At 38.4% G+C, this 13,473-nt stretch overlaps 1 protein-coding gene across 1 annotated transcript in view; it reads left to right on the top strand.

Moving 5' to 3' along the window:
* Pli (E3 ubiquitin-protein ligase pellino) overlaps positions 1 to 13,473 on the top strand; it is a 122,070-nt gene that overhangs the window by 15,815 nt on the left and 92,782 nt on the right. Inside the window, exon 2 of the mRNA XM_034978025.2 lies at positions 11,682 to 11,786. Coding sequence (XP_034833916.1) covers positions 11,682 to 11,786 — 105 coding nt within the window. The remainder of the gene's footprint in view (positions 1 to 11,681; positions 11,787 to 13,473) is intronic.

Genomic DNA, 13,473 nt, shown 5'->3' with positions numbered 1-13,473 from the left:
TATAAAAAGCTAGCAAGCTTTTTATTGTGATCACCAAGTGTAACTCACTAAATAACTTTTAAATACATACTATCAATAATTGCGGAACTGGCAGGATTCGAACCTGCGGCGTCTCCCTGGGTATCGTGCCCGGAGTGCCTAAGACCGCTAAGCCACGGTTCACTACACAAATTTCAAACCCCTATTTTACCCCCTTAAGGGTTGAATTTTTAAAAATAGTTTCTTAGCGGATGTCTACGTCATAATAGCTATATTTGCATGCCAAATTTCAGCCCGATCCGTCTAGTAGTTTGAGCTGTGCGTTGATAGATCAGTTAGTCAATCAATCAGCCAGCTTTTCGTTTTATATCAGTACCCTTATTATAAATGCAAAAGTGTGTTTGTTTGTTGATTTGTCCTTCAATCACGTCGCAACGGTGCAACGGTTAACGTGATTTTTGCATGGGTATAGATAAAGACCTGGAGACTGACATAGGCTACTTTTTATCCCGGAAAATCAAACGGTTCCCACGGGATTTTAAAAACCTAATTCCATTTCGTTTGTAAGTTCATGCAGATTATGCTAGAGGTACTTAGATGTTTGAAATAAGCTGTTTGTCAAAATCAATATCATTTAGGTATTTCATGTGGGACAACAATATAACCCGGGATTTTACCGCATGGGCGTTGTGTATTTATATAAGTAAATTGTAAATAATTAGAATAGGTACAGCGCGTATTCATGTATTTGGTAAAACCCCTTAGTTACGTCCCTATCTGGGACTGGAGCTTAGGTATTTTTTTATTTCGTAAAATATCCTTAAGAAGTAAAGCAGTTAGTTAAGCAAGCTAGAAATATGAATATTATTATTTATGGGAAAATGCAAAACGTGCGTAAGTAAGCGAATAGGAATTTGAAAGGCTCTAGTTGCTAGGTATAGATGGACACACGTTTCCGAGTACACACCATGGGGTGCCTGTTTTAGGGTGCATTTTTTTATTCCTATACAAGTTAGCCACGGAGGAGAAAAATAACTCGAAACCCTTGACTGCAATCTCACCTGGTGGTAACTGGTATGTGTTGATGCAGTACCTACCAGTACCAGTACTAACCTGGAAGGGGTATGGCAGCTCCTTTGTTTTATACACGGCATCGTACCGGGAACGCTAAATCGCTTGACAGCACGGCTTTGCCGGTAGCGTGGTAACTAGCGGCCGTATCCTCCCACCGAAGTGCATAAACGCAATAAGCCGTTTTCTCGATAACTTAAGTCTCTGAACGTTGCCTAATTCCTAAAAGCGAATAGTACTAGTTAGGTAGTACTCCGCAATTTAGATAGAAAGTGAGGCTAGACGAATTGCTCCAAGATCGTGACCGTGCGAACGGGGAAAGTACAAGAACAAGGGATCGTAGGTTATGTAACCATTTGCATTGTACTTTGAAGTTACGTTTGTTATCGTAGTCACATTTAAGATACTACTTAACTTAAATATACTAAAATCTTCAAAGTTATGTTACGTTTAAGAGACAGTTCCCATAAAGCCTCAATAGCTCAACGGTTAAGGAGCGGACTGAATTCCGAAAGGTCGGCGGTTCAATTCCCACCCGTTGCACTATTGTCGTACCCACTCCTAGCACAAGCTTTACGCTTAATTGGAGGTGAAAGGAACATATTATTCAAAATTAACAAGACTAATATTCTTTTAACAAAAAAAAAATATGTTGCAGACAATTTGTTGTCGAAGTCACATTTAAGTTTTTTTTAATTTATTTTTATTCAGATACAAGTTATCTATTCACTGCAATCTCACCTGGTCGTAAGTGATGATGCAGTCTAAGATGGTAGCGGGCTAACCTGGAAGGGGTATGGAAGTTTCATTAAACCACCCCTTTGGTTTCTACACGGCAGCGTATCTGAGCGCTAAATCTCTTGGCGGCACGGCTGAAGCTTCCCACAGAACCAGACCAGAGAAAATAGCAATTATAAAATTCCACATTTCCCCTGCCGGGAATCGAGCCCGGAACCTCCCACTAATAAGACCACATCGCTCACCACTGCGCCAGGGAGGTCTACCACATTGTATTAAATTAAATTAAATTTAAAACAACTTTATTGTTACTAAAATTACAGAGAGTAAGAATACAGGATACACTTAAAAACAAAGGGCGACCTTATCACTAAAGTGATCTCTTCCAGGCAACCCATACTTAAGAACTTATAGAACTGTAAGACGGGGAGTCGCAATGTAGCTATAAATAAATACATACATACATACTATACAATATAACCAATGTAATATAATTAAATAAAAATACATAGCTAACTGTACATATATACTTATGGCAGAAAATCTACACTATACAATTAAATTCTGCAAAGTTTCACAGTAGAATTTGCTTATTCACTCTTGCTTTTAAGATATATTTAGGTTTATCCTCAAATTCTCTACTCCTTGATCCCACAGTACAATTTTGAATTCATTCCCCTTATCTTATTATTCCATAGTTACTAATATTGCCTTTGTTAGGACAAACAGTGTGCGATACCGACGAGTAGGCATTTTCGACGTCATGATGACGATGAGTCAAAGGAATTCCGTTGTGTAGGTGTGATTTCGCGCAAGCTTCCGCTGTTCCCACAATACCTGGGCGATTCCGACTGACCGGAAGCAGTGAAGCCTTATCTTCGTAAAATAAATAGAGTTGTGCGTGCGTGCACAGTAAAAATATCGATATCGACTTTGGAACCCTCGTAGCTTTAGTTTTAAGTACGTATTAATTATCACCACTATATCATATCATCTTACAAATAAAAATTTATGACAATCAGGAAGCGTGAAATTTTACCAATTCTGAATAAATAATTTGAGTTTGACTCGATTCGATATCGATGTAACTCGATACCGATTACTCGATATCGATGTAAAAATACGATTAATTGGGGACGTATAGTACGCGACAGGTTGAAATGGCAATCGGGGAGGGAACGACCCGCACAGCCCCCGCGCTAACTCGTTGGGAGCGAGTGCGGGTGACGTGCGGGTTTGCGGGGCGTCTCCCCGCCTCATTTCATGTCGCGGACTACAGGAATCCCGTGCTATGGGTAACAAATTACAAAAGGTATTTGACTAGTCCGAAGTACATAATATCACATCTGTTTTAAAATGTCACACTACTTAATTAAAATTAAAAAATAGTCTGATAGTTTCACAATTTTATTTAGCTAGAATATACCCACGACTTCGGCCACGTGGATTTGCGTTTTTTTTAAACCTGTGGGAACTTTTTATTTTCCTGGCCAAAGTATCCCAGTCAGTTCCCGGGGTGTAAGATAACTTTGTACCAAATTTCATCAAAATCGGTTGAACGGATAGGCCGTGAAAAGGTAGCAGACAGTTTCGCATTTATTATTTTTTATGGATATGGATAGTATGGATTTATATTTTGGTACATGCTGTTTGCTGATGACATTGTGCTTGTCGGAGAAGATGCGACCGAGGTCCAGAACAGACTATGTAGCTGGCAAGAGAAATTGGAAAGTGTTGGCCTAAGGATCAGCCGAACTAAGACAGAACATATGTTCTGTGACTTCAGTGGCCCCTCCAGTTTCTCTGAAATTGCTCTAGGTGGCATAACCTTACCTGTTTGTTCCAATTTCCGGTACCTAGGTTCGATCTTCCAAAACGACGGTAATATTGACCGAGACGTGAACAATAGAATGAATGCGGGATGGATGAAATGGCGACAGGTCTCAGGTGTTACATGCGACCCGCAAATGCCCCTTAAACTTAAGGGGAAAATCTATAAAACAGTCGTTAGACCTGTCACATTGTATGGTTTAGAATGTTGGGCGGTAAAAGTGACGGATGAAAGGAGAGTACATGCGACTGAAATGCGAATGTTGAGATGGATGTGTGGTGTGACAAGGATGGATAAGATAAGGAATGAATATATAAGGGGTAGTTTGAAAGTAGCGCCAGTGGTAGAAAAGATGAGGGGTAATAGGCTGGCATGGTATGGGCATATAATGCGGAGGGAAGAAAGCCATGTCACTAGAAGAATGTTAAGTATGCATGTGGAAGGAAAAAAGAGGAGAGGACGACCAAAGAAAAGGTGGATGGATTGCGTGAAAGAGGATATGCGTGAAAAAGAGGTGGATAATACGTTGACGAATGACAGGAATGAGTGGAAGAAGAAGACATGTTGTGCCGACCCCACGTAGCGTGGGATAAGGTAAGGAAGAAGAAGAAGAGGATAGTATGGATTTACTTTCCCAACACTGAAATAGGTTGTAAAGAAAAATCCTTTCATAATTTTGCTTGTGGAAAAGGATAGCACTACATTTAGACCTGTTAATTTAGTTTAGTTTAGAGATTGTGTACAAGAGAATAGGCCCCATTGCTTATTCTTCAAGCGTGCACTCATTACTTACTAATGTTACCAATAAATATTATGTTAGCGCCTTTGCCCTGTTTGGCAACAATAGCTGATAACAGCATAACAGCTAACTATGTTGTATTCGTAAGGAAATTCTTTGTTTTTATTTGCACATAATTAAGTACGTAGTTTTTTTTCAGTCTTCGCTAATCATCCTATTTTATTTGTGATTATACCTACTAATTATATCATCACTTACTAGGTACCATCGCTGTGTCGTATCATTTTATGACGTAGTAAGTAGGTAGGTTACTGATTCACAGTTCGTTGCATTTCTTGGAAGTTCAAAAATACCTGACGCAATTTTTTCTAATGTCTGTGATCTGATAACATACACGTGGTGGTCTCGTAGTAAATTTCGCACATAACTAGTTCGTGCATTCATTTATATTTAAATGAATCGCCAAGAACTTAACATGATTAACTACGAGTAATATGAACAGTTCTAGTTAATCAATATAATTCCAGTGAAGTAGATTACTTTTCAACGAACCGATTGTTATTTGTAGTATAACATTATACCTACCTAGCCGCTCTATATACTTTATGGCTCATTTATTTGATTGATAGTAATAATAAATAATTTGAGCAATGTTGGATAATACACAATATAATAGATCCATAATACACATACAATAGAAAGAAGGATCTGGCACAACGGACGGTCGAAGTGCACCAGACAACCTACAATATTTTTTCGTGAATTAAAAATCAAATCAATGTACTATTATATATTCTGTGGTACAATACCCGGAAATATTGTACATCAATCTTTAGAAAAAAGATAACGGTTTCGTAGAACGTTGTCTCCCTCGTTTAGACCGACAAAACGTCACATAGGTATGTGTGACAAAGACGACGCGACGCTCTACGAAGCAAAAATCCCTTTTTAAAATTTTCTACCGGCTGTACCTGTAATGTTCTATAACTTCTCCATCATCTACGTCGTAGATTCTACGAGTAAGTACGAACCTTCATTACATGGTACATTATGATTTACAGACAGATATAACCAGAAATATTGCTACTCCATAATATTATTACGTTCGTCTCGGCATAGTCAGTAATTAAAGGCAATTTCGTTGATTCATGCCGGAGAAATGGGAAAGGGCGGCCGGTTTTTGAACTTCCATTACTTCAATTTCCAGCGATCGGGTATTACAATTTTTAGGGTTCCGTATCTCAAAAGGAAAAAAGGAACCCTTATAGGATCACTTCGTTGTCTGTCTGTCTGTCGTGTCTGTCAAGAAACCTACAGGATACTACCCGTTGACCTAGAATTATGAAATTTCGCAGGTAGGTAGGTCTTATAGCAGACATAAGGGGAAAAATCTGAAAACCGTTAATTTGTGTGTTCATGAACAAATAATTAGTATTTTCAACTTTTAAAGTAAGTTTGCTTTCTTTGCTTGTATATTCTAAATCAGATTTTTATTTATTTTTATGTATAATAGTTTTTGATTTATCGTGCAAAATGTCGTAAAAATACGACTGTAGAGTGTAGTACGACCTACACCACCTTAGCACCTTAGGTGCGCGAGTCTGACTTGCACTTGGCCGGTTTTTTTATTAACCAATGATAAAGCGGAGATAATTTTTACTCAATCAAGCATAACGGAAAAGCTTCAACGACCACGGACTGTGGCTAGTTACCACAACATTGTGTTGTTACGAATGAGAAATCTAGACTCGACAAGCAAATAACTGATTGTACGGGATGCTTATCAGCTCAAATAGCTGCGGTGGTCATTAACAGTATATAAGTCGGTATAGTCTGTACAAAATGAGTTTTCACGCGCCAATTCAACTCTCTGGGTCAAATGTCGTGTCAAAAGTACGGTTCACCTTTAAATTAAGGACTAAAATCGTTCTTTTGACATGACAATTGACATATAAAGTTAAAATGGCGCGTGAAAAGTTTTTATTTTTATTTTTTTTATTTTATTTATTAGATTAACTTACGTCTACTTACACTATTACATTTAAAAAAACTTAATTTTAAAAATATAACTTAATAAATGTAGTCGCCAATTATAAGTTAATACAACATTTACAAACATATGTGACAAAATAAAAATACATTACATCAATAAGATTACAGATAAGATTTTGTACGCATTATACTTGTGAATCCTAAAGAACGCACTACATCGCTTTCCTGGAGCTGATTTGTTAACTCAGTGATTATGAAATACTGAATGAGAGTTTCCAAGCACATTCGATGTTTATTTCGAATCCATTGAAGATTTGCTATGATATATTGGTTTTTATCGCTCATTGAAGCAGCAATGTAAAACCAACCAATGTCAAATGAGCTTGGTGGCTTTCATTCAGTGATGATCACTGAGTTAGCGAAACGCCCCCCAGGAGACCAACCCCTTGACAATTTTCAAGGCAGACAGTGGTTCCAACATAATTATGTCAAAGCAAACGTTAAAAAAAAATGTCTAAAGGCAACTGGTATGATACTGCCAAAGTACATACTGGTAGAATGCCGCGTCACAAAGGCAGTGAGGGATCACGCATCAGGTGTCTTACTTATTTGGCTGAGTTCTTTCCCAGAGAGCAATCACTAGGTTTTGGCAACATTACAGTGCTTCAGGCCACTGAATCCAGACTGTTAAACGATTGGCCAATTTTTTTGAAATCTGAGCATATGAGTGCGCCACATAATTCGAAAAGCTGATAGACCATGGAATCCCAAGGTGCTGGAATGGGGAACGGGAAAGAGTAGCGTTGGACGACTCCCCACTAGTTGGACACACGACATCAAACGAGTCGTAGGGAGCCGCAGGATTTAGGCGGCGCAAAACCGTGGCGGAGCCCAACAGAATCTAAATCCAGCAGTGGACGTCTATCAGTTGATGATGATGATGCACGAGTAAGCGAAGTAAAGTACATAACTTTGCTTTACTACGTGATGTAGCTACTTACCAACAAGAATATTGCGAAGAAGACCTTCATTCCTTTGTACGGTTCTTCAAGTTAACCGGTCGCGTACACAACTTAGTAATTAATGCCAATCTCTACTTAAGTGATGAGTACATAAGTGGATATGACATGTATTTAGTGCTTGGGTGACCCAGTTCTGCATTGTAAACTGAGTGCAGTATGGACAGACCGATAGCTTATCGCGTTTACGATCGATAAACCACTTAAAGTACGAGGGCTTATGAGAACAAATTGCATTTCGCAACCTGGATAATAGGGGCTTAGTTTTCACCTCGTTTCTTTATGGATGGCATTAACTGAAGATGTTCTGAAGAAAAACAAGCGATTATGATATAAGTAGCTTTTTGCCCGCGACTCCGTCCGCGTCGACTACACAAATTTCAACCCCCTATTTTACCCCCTTAGGGGATGAATTTTCAACAACCTTTAGCGGATGCCTACGTCGTAAATTTCTATCTGCATGCGAAATATCAGGCCGTTCCGTCCAGTATTTTGAACTGTGCATTGATAGATCAGTCACCTTTTTCTTTTGTATATTACTACCTTATGCTCGCGACTTTGTCCGCGTGGACTACAAAAATTTCAAACCCCTATTTTACCCACTTAGGGGTTGAATTTTCAAAAATCCTTTCTTATCGGACGTCTACGTCATATTAGCTATCTCCATGCCAAATTTCAGCCCGATCCGTCCAGTAGTTTTAGCTGTGCGTTGATAGATCAGTCAGTCAGTCAATCCTTTTATTATATTTCAGAAGAAGATAAGATAAGATTTATTTAGTTTTAGATTCGCCGTGGATTTGTAATGGAAAACTTTTTAGTAAGAACTGGCTGCCAACCTTGGCAAGCTGGAGATGCACCCAAAGATGAAGTTTAGTTGAATCCGAAGCAATTAGCTGCTTGAAGCATTTAATCTTCAGAATGTTTCAATAATGGTACTGATTCTGAGCACAACTCAATTTTAGAGTATTGGCATCCTCTTCTTACTAATGTGATATAAAAAGGACAGACACAGTTTGACAGTTTAAAATTTAATTTTGAGCTGTCAAATCTCGTGACTTAAACTGCCAGTCGCGAGCGAGTCGTATTGTTTAAATTTGTAACGTACGCTAAAACAGTATTTTAATGTAAAATTAATGTCCCGTCACATTTTAGCAATATAAAAAAGAAAAAGATGCAGATACTCTAAATTTAGTTTAGAGAAACACAACAAAATCAGCGCGAATGTGGCTAATTCCTTTGTACACAATCTCTAAACTAAACTAAAATATCACGTCTAAATCTATTGCTATCCCTTTCATAATGTTGCTTGCGGAAAAGGAAAGCACTAGATTTAGACCTGATAATTTAGTTTAGTTTAGAGATTGTGTACTAGAGAATCGGCCCCAATATCGGTTTAAAACTAAAATCTTTTGGAGTCAACATCTGGTTCCACATTTTTTTCACTGTTCACTCGGCAAGATTCTAGCCGATTCTCGTCAATCAGTCTTGTTTCTTGTAATCATACATTTCATCCGCAAGAGTCTGTAAAATGTAGAGCTGTGAATTTATAGTTATCGATGGGTCAAATTGGTTAACCCATGGGTTAAGAGTCAAGACTAACGAGTGCGTGTGATATGGCTAGTATGATTGTGCGCAATTAAGTATTATATTTTCCTACTGCCCAACAAAATCTTTTATCACTACCCATATTATAAATGCGCAAGTGTATTTGTTTGTTGGTTTATTGGTTTGTCAATCACGTCGCAACGGAGCAACGGATCGACGTGATTTTTGCATGAATATCGAGTTAAATGTGGATTTAAAAATCTAAATCCACGCCGACGAAGTCGCGGGCATCAGCTAGTGGCTAGTACTATATAATTATTATGACAGCTTATAATGGTATGCGTATGGCTCATGATCATTTTTTGTTACCAATGTGAGCGTTTTTACTAAAACCCAAAACTAAGTTATATTTAGCGAATCTGAAGGTTATCTTTCGTGTAAGATTGCACAGGAAAAGAAACGAATTTACATCCATTTCGCAAGTCAGTAACTAAACAATAGGGAAAAATAATAGTAGTTATTTGCGAAAGATATCCAAGTACTAGCTTTTACCCCTAAAGGTTGAATTCTCAAAAATCTTTTTTTAGCGGATGCCTACGTCATAATAGCTATCTGCATGCCAAACAGCCCAATCCGTCCAGTAGTTTCAGCTGATTTAAACTGATTAAAAAGAAATTTCACGGTTAAAAAGATTTTTAACCAAGTCTAAACTCTAAAGGATGGAAAGGATTGTAATGCGCTTTGGCATTACCTGTAAGCATATCAAGTATCTATAATAAAATAAAATAAAAGGAAGTTCCAGGCTATTCATTCTCTATTTATTATTTATTTATTTCTTTCTCTATTTCATATTTCCCAATAGTTCACTATAATTGTTATAGTTTTAGGTTTGATTTTAATTTAGTCTGTAACGATGGGGCTGGCATGTAGATCATCTGAAAAAGCCCCTTACAAAATATATATCAGATAAAAAAGTTCACTATACTCAAATGATATATATACAATCCAAGCAGAGAACACTGAAGACTAATTTTACGCATGTTGTCATAGTTTCGTTGAAGTAGTTTTTCGTCGTACTCCGCTGCATCTGACCCAACCGGTTTCCCCACCGGTCATAATAATTTACATTACTAATCTCGAATCTTGACCCAGAGCTGTCTCAAACCAGTTTCCATAAAGATCTTAGTCTTGACCCGCGCTCATTGTAACTTGGAGCGGAAGTGTGATGGTGGGCGGGCGTTATTAGGGCCTGGATAGATATAGCGCGACGCGCGGCATAGTACGTGTGAGAGTTCTCCATAATGTTCTCAAAAGTGAGTGAAGTCTGCCAATCCCTACTTGGACAGCGTGGTGGACTATGGCCAAACCTTTCTCATACTGAGAGGAGGCCCGTGCTCTGTAGTGAGCCGGATATGGGTTGTTCATGATGATGAATGATGATGATAGGGTAGGTTTTACTGTCAGGTTTGCCACAGTCATTGCTGTGACTGACGGATAACCTACTTGTCTTATGTTATAATTGATTTTTGCATGGCATTTAGGTATCTGGATAATTCTCTGTTCATCGGAATCTTGTATTTGACCACTAGTCAAATCAGTATCTTTTTATCAAACGTCAAAACACGCACTCAGTATGCGAGTTTCTATGAAATACCGGCATGTGACGTCACAATGATTTGACGTGCTTTTTAAGTTTAATTGATAATTTAAAATGGTTATTAGTTATTATACTTAAAACTAACAAAGGACGTGGATTTTACGTATTTTGGAAGACCCTCTATTTAATAATCATTGTTATATAATTAATTTTTGACATAGGCAAATGCCGTATTGACTGATAGAGAACCTTTCGTCTAATGGGCGCCTTAAATACAGTTCCTTTGTAGTTCAAGGAGCAGCGTAAGACGCGACGCCATCACGCGTTATGTGTGACCAAGACTTTACACCAACGCTATCACGGATCCATTTTTATTTTTATCAAAGTGAAATTCTCTTGTTCTTTGAAGGGTTATTGCATTCGTCTGAGTTATTAATGGTAGTGTTATTATAAACCCACGGCTTGTAATTTTGTAATGTAAACTAACTACCTACGCACTCAATAAAACATTATTTCGTTGAATGAACAGTCTTTCATGTCTTAAAAACTATAGTCAACTAACTAAAAATTTAAAAATTTTGATAACCAACCAAGTATAGGCACTTAATCAGTACCCTTATTAAATGCGAAAATGTGTTTGTTTGTTGGTTTGTCCTTCAATCACGTCGCAACTTGACACTATTTCTTGGGACACTCTGTATAAAAGGAAAAAAGTGACTGACTGACTGACTGATCGATCTATCAACGCACAGCTCAAACTACTGGACGGATCGGGCTGTTTGGCATGCAGATAGCTTTTATAACGTGAAATCCGTTATCCATCCGCTAAAAAAGGATTTTTCAAAATTCAACCCTTAAGTGGGGGAAATAGAGGTTTGAAATTTGTGTAGTCCACGCGGACGAAGTCCCGAGCTTAAGTTAGTCTGTCTATTACTAAATATAAAATTCAAAGTCTTGACTGATTACCTTATATATATATCAACGCATAACCGCTGGTCCCAGAGACATCAAATTTGGAGGGCGTGTTCTTTGTAAAGAGTAGGTATCCACTAAGAAAGGATTCTTCGAAATTACACCCAAGTGGGTAAATTATTTTTTCAAATGGGGGTTTGAAATATGTAGTCCACGTCCAATATATAATTTTAACAACATACATGTCTGTCTTTGCAGTGCTGCGGACAGTGCGGATTCACCAATACTGGAGGAGGCCGGCGAGAGTGGCTCGGAACTAAAGCCGAAGCCCCTCGTCAAATATGGCGAACTCGTTATACTGGGGTAAGTGGAAGGATCTCTATTAATGCTTCATGTTATGCCTGACCTTAAACTAGATCTCGTTATGTGATAGCGGAAAAGAAGTATGATGGAATATCGGGTTAGAGGTGAGAGCAGCTTGGTACAAGAGGATGTCCGTTGTGGCGATCTCGCCCTGCTCGGGTGTGTAAGAACCTTCATCAATGCTTAATGTTATGCCTGACCTTAAACTAGATATCGTTATGTGATATGTACCTACATCTTTAATTGTACATGCACATACAAGAACATGATATTCGAGAAGTTTATATAGCGGAAAGGTAGTATGATGGAATATCGGGGGAAGAGGTGAGAGCACCTTGATACGAGAGGCTTTCCGTTGTGGCGATCGCGCCATGCTCGGGGATGTAAGAACCTTCATCAATGCTTAATGTTATGCCTGACCTTAAACTAGACTCCTTTATGTACCTATAAATCGGCTTTCTGCACTGACTTGTAATGTAACACTCAAAGGAATTCCCAAAAAAAACCGACAGTTGAGTGACGCACGCGGCGCTCGCCGCGAATGATACGTTACAAACTACCGTTACAAGTCAAGAACTCGATACATTACACCAACATGTTACAAGTCAATCTCCAGCTTAACGGAATTTCGTCGAACCGGTCGGTTGGGAAATGATTCAAATTTTCCAAAGTACGTCGAAATGCCTGGAAACTAATGTCAGCGGTCGGGACACGAGGTTGTTCACATCCCCGCACAAATACCGCTTCAGTATTCATCCATCAGCGGTATGTTTGCTTTTAACGTCACGTAACGTCTCTCGTATATGGCGAGAAAACGGTTAAGGAAGGACAAGATGGATTGTTTAAGGTTCACCGAACGTCCGACCGTCCTAACCTCGATTTTGTTTTGGATATAACGGTGCGATGAGCGGACACGCTGCTGCTGCTGCTGCTGTGCAAATGACTTAAAATAATTTATAATTGACACGCTTATTAAAAATAAAATAAAAATGCCTTACGATTAAATAAATAAACTTATACAACAAGCATACCTCATCCATGTTATATACGATTTCTCATTCTTGTATCTCGTAGACTAACATCATAATCCAGTGAGATTGTAGTAAATCGTAAACACTCAGTTCCCGATTACGGTCAACGTTGGCTAACCTACAATAAATCGTTTGATATACTGTTATGTACGCCAGTAGGTCGCGCCATGGCATTTGTTTTATGTAATACTTTGCCAGTATCTCTTGGAGCCACAGCCAAAGTCAATTTGATTATTATTTTTATTTTATTTTAGAACGTTTTATGGGCGAGCTAATATGTTACACATTAAAGAATGGGCTGGACGCGTGCCAGTATCATTTATGTCCAACTGTAGAGTTGCCAAACTTAGCACGAGTCATAGAAACCTGTTGGAAGTAATACATTGAGCAGTGGACTTCATCCTTTTTAGGTGTTATTTTATTTACTAATTTAACCATGAAAAAGAATGATCATAATCATTATTCATTATACTAATTATTATAATAAGAAAGTAGAAAATACAATATAATAAAGACTTACTAAAAGAAAAAATTACCATACTAAATTGGAGTGAAGCCACACATTGCGTTGCGTTGACGGTGCGGCGCCTGCTGCGTCAAGCTACATAGAAATCGCTGTACTATGCCACACGATGCGTTACGGCGTCGTGCGGTGC

Source organism: Maniola hyperantus, chromosome 18 (genome assembly GCF_902806685.2).
Source record: "Maniola hyperantus chromosome 18, iAphHyp1.2, whole genome shotgun sequence".
NCBI classification, from domain to species: Eukaryota; Metazoa; Arthropoda; class Insecta; order Lepidoptera; family Nymphalidae; genus Maniola; species Maniola hyperantus.
This window is presented reverse-complemented; position numbering and strand designations above follow the sequence as displayed.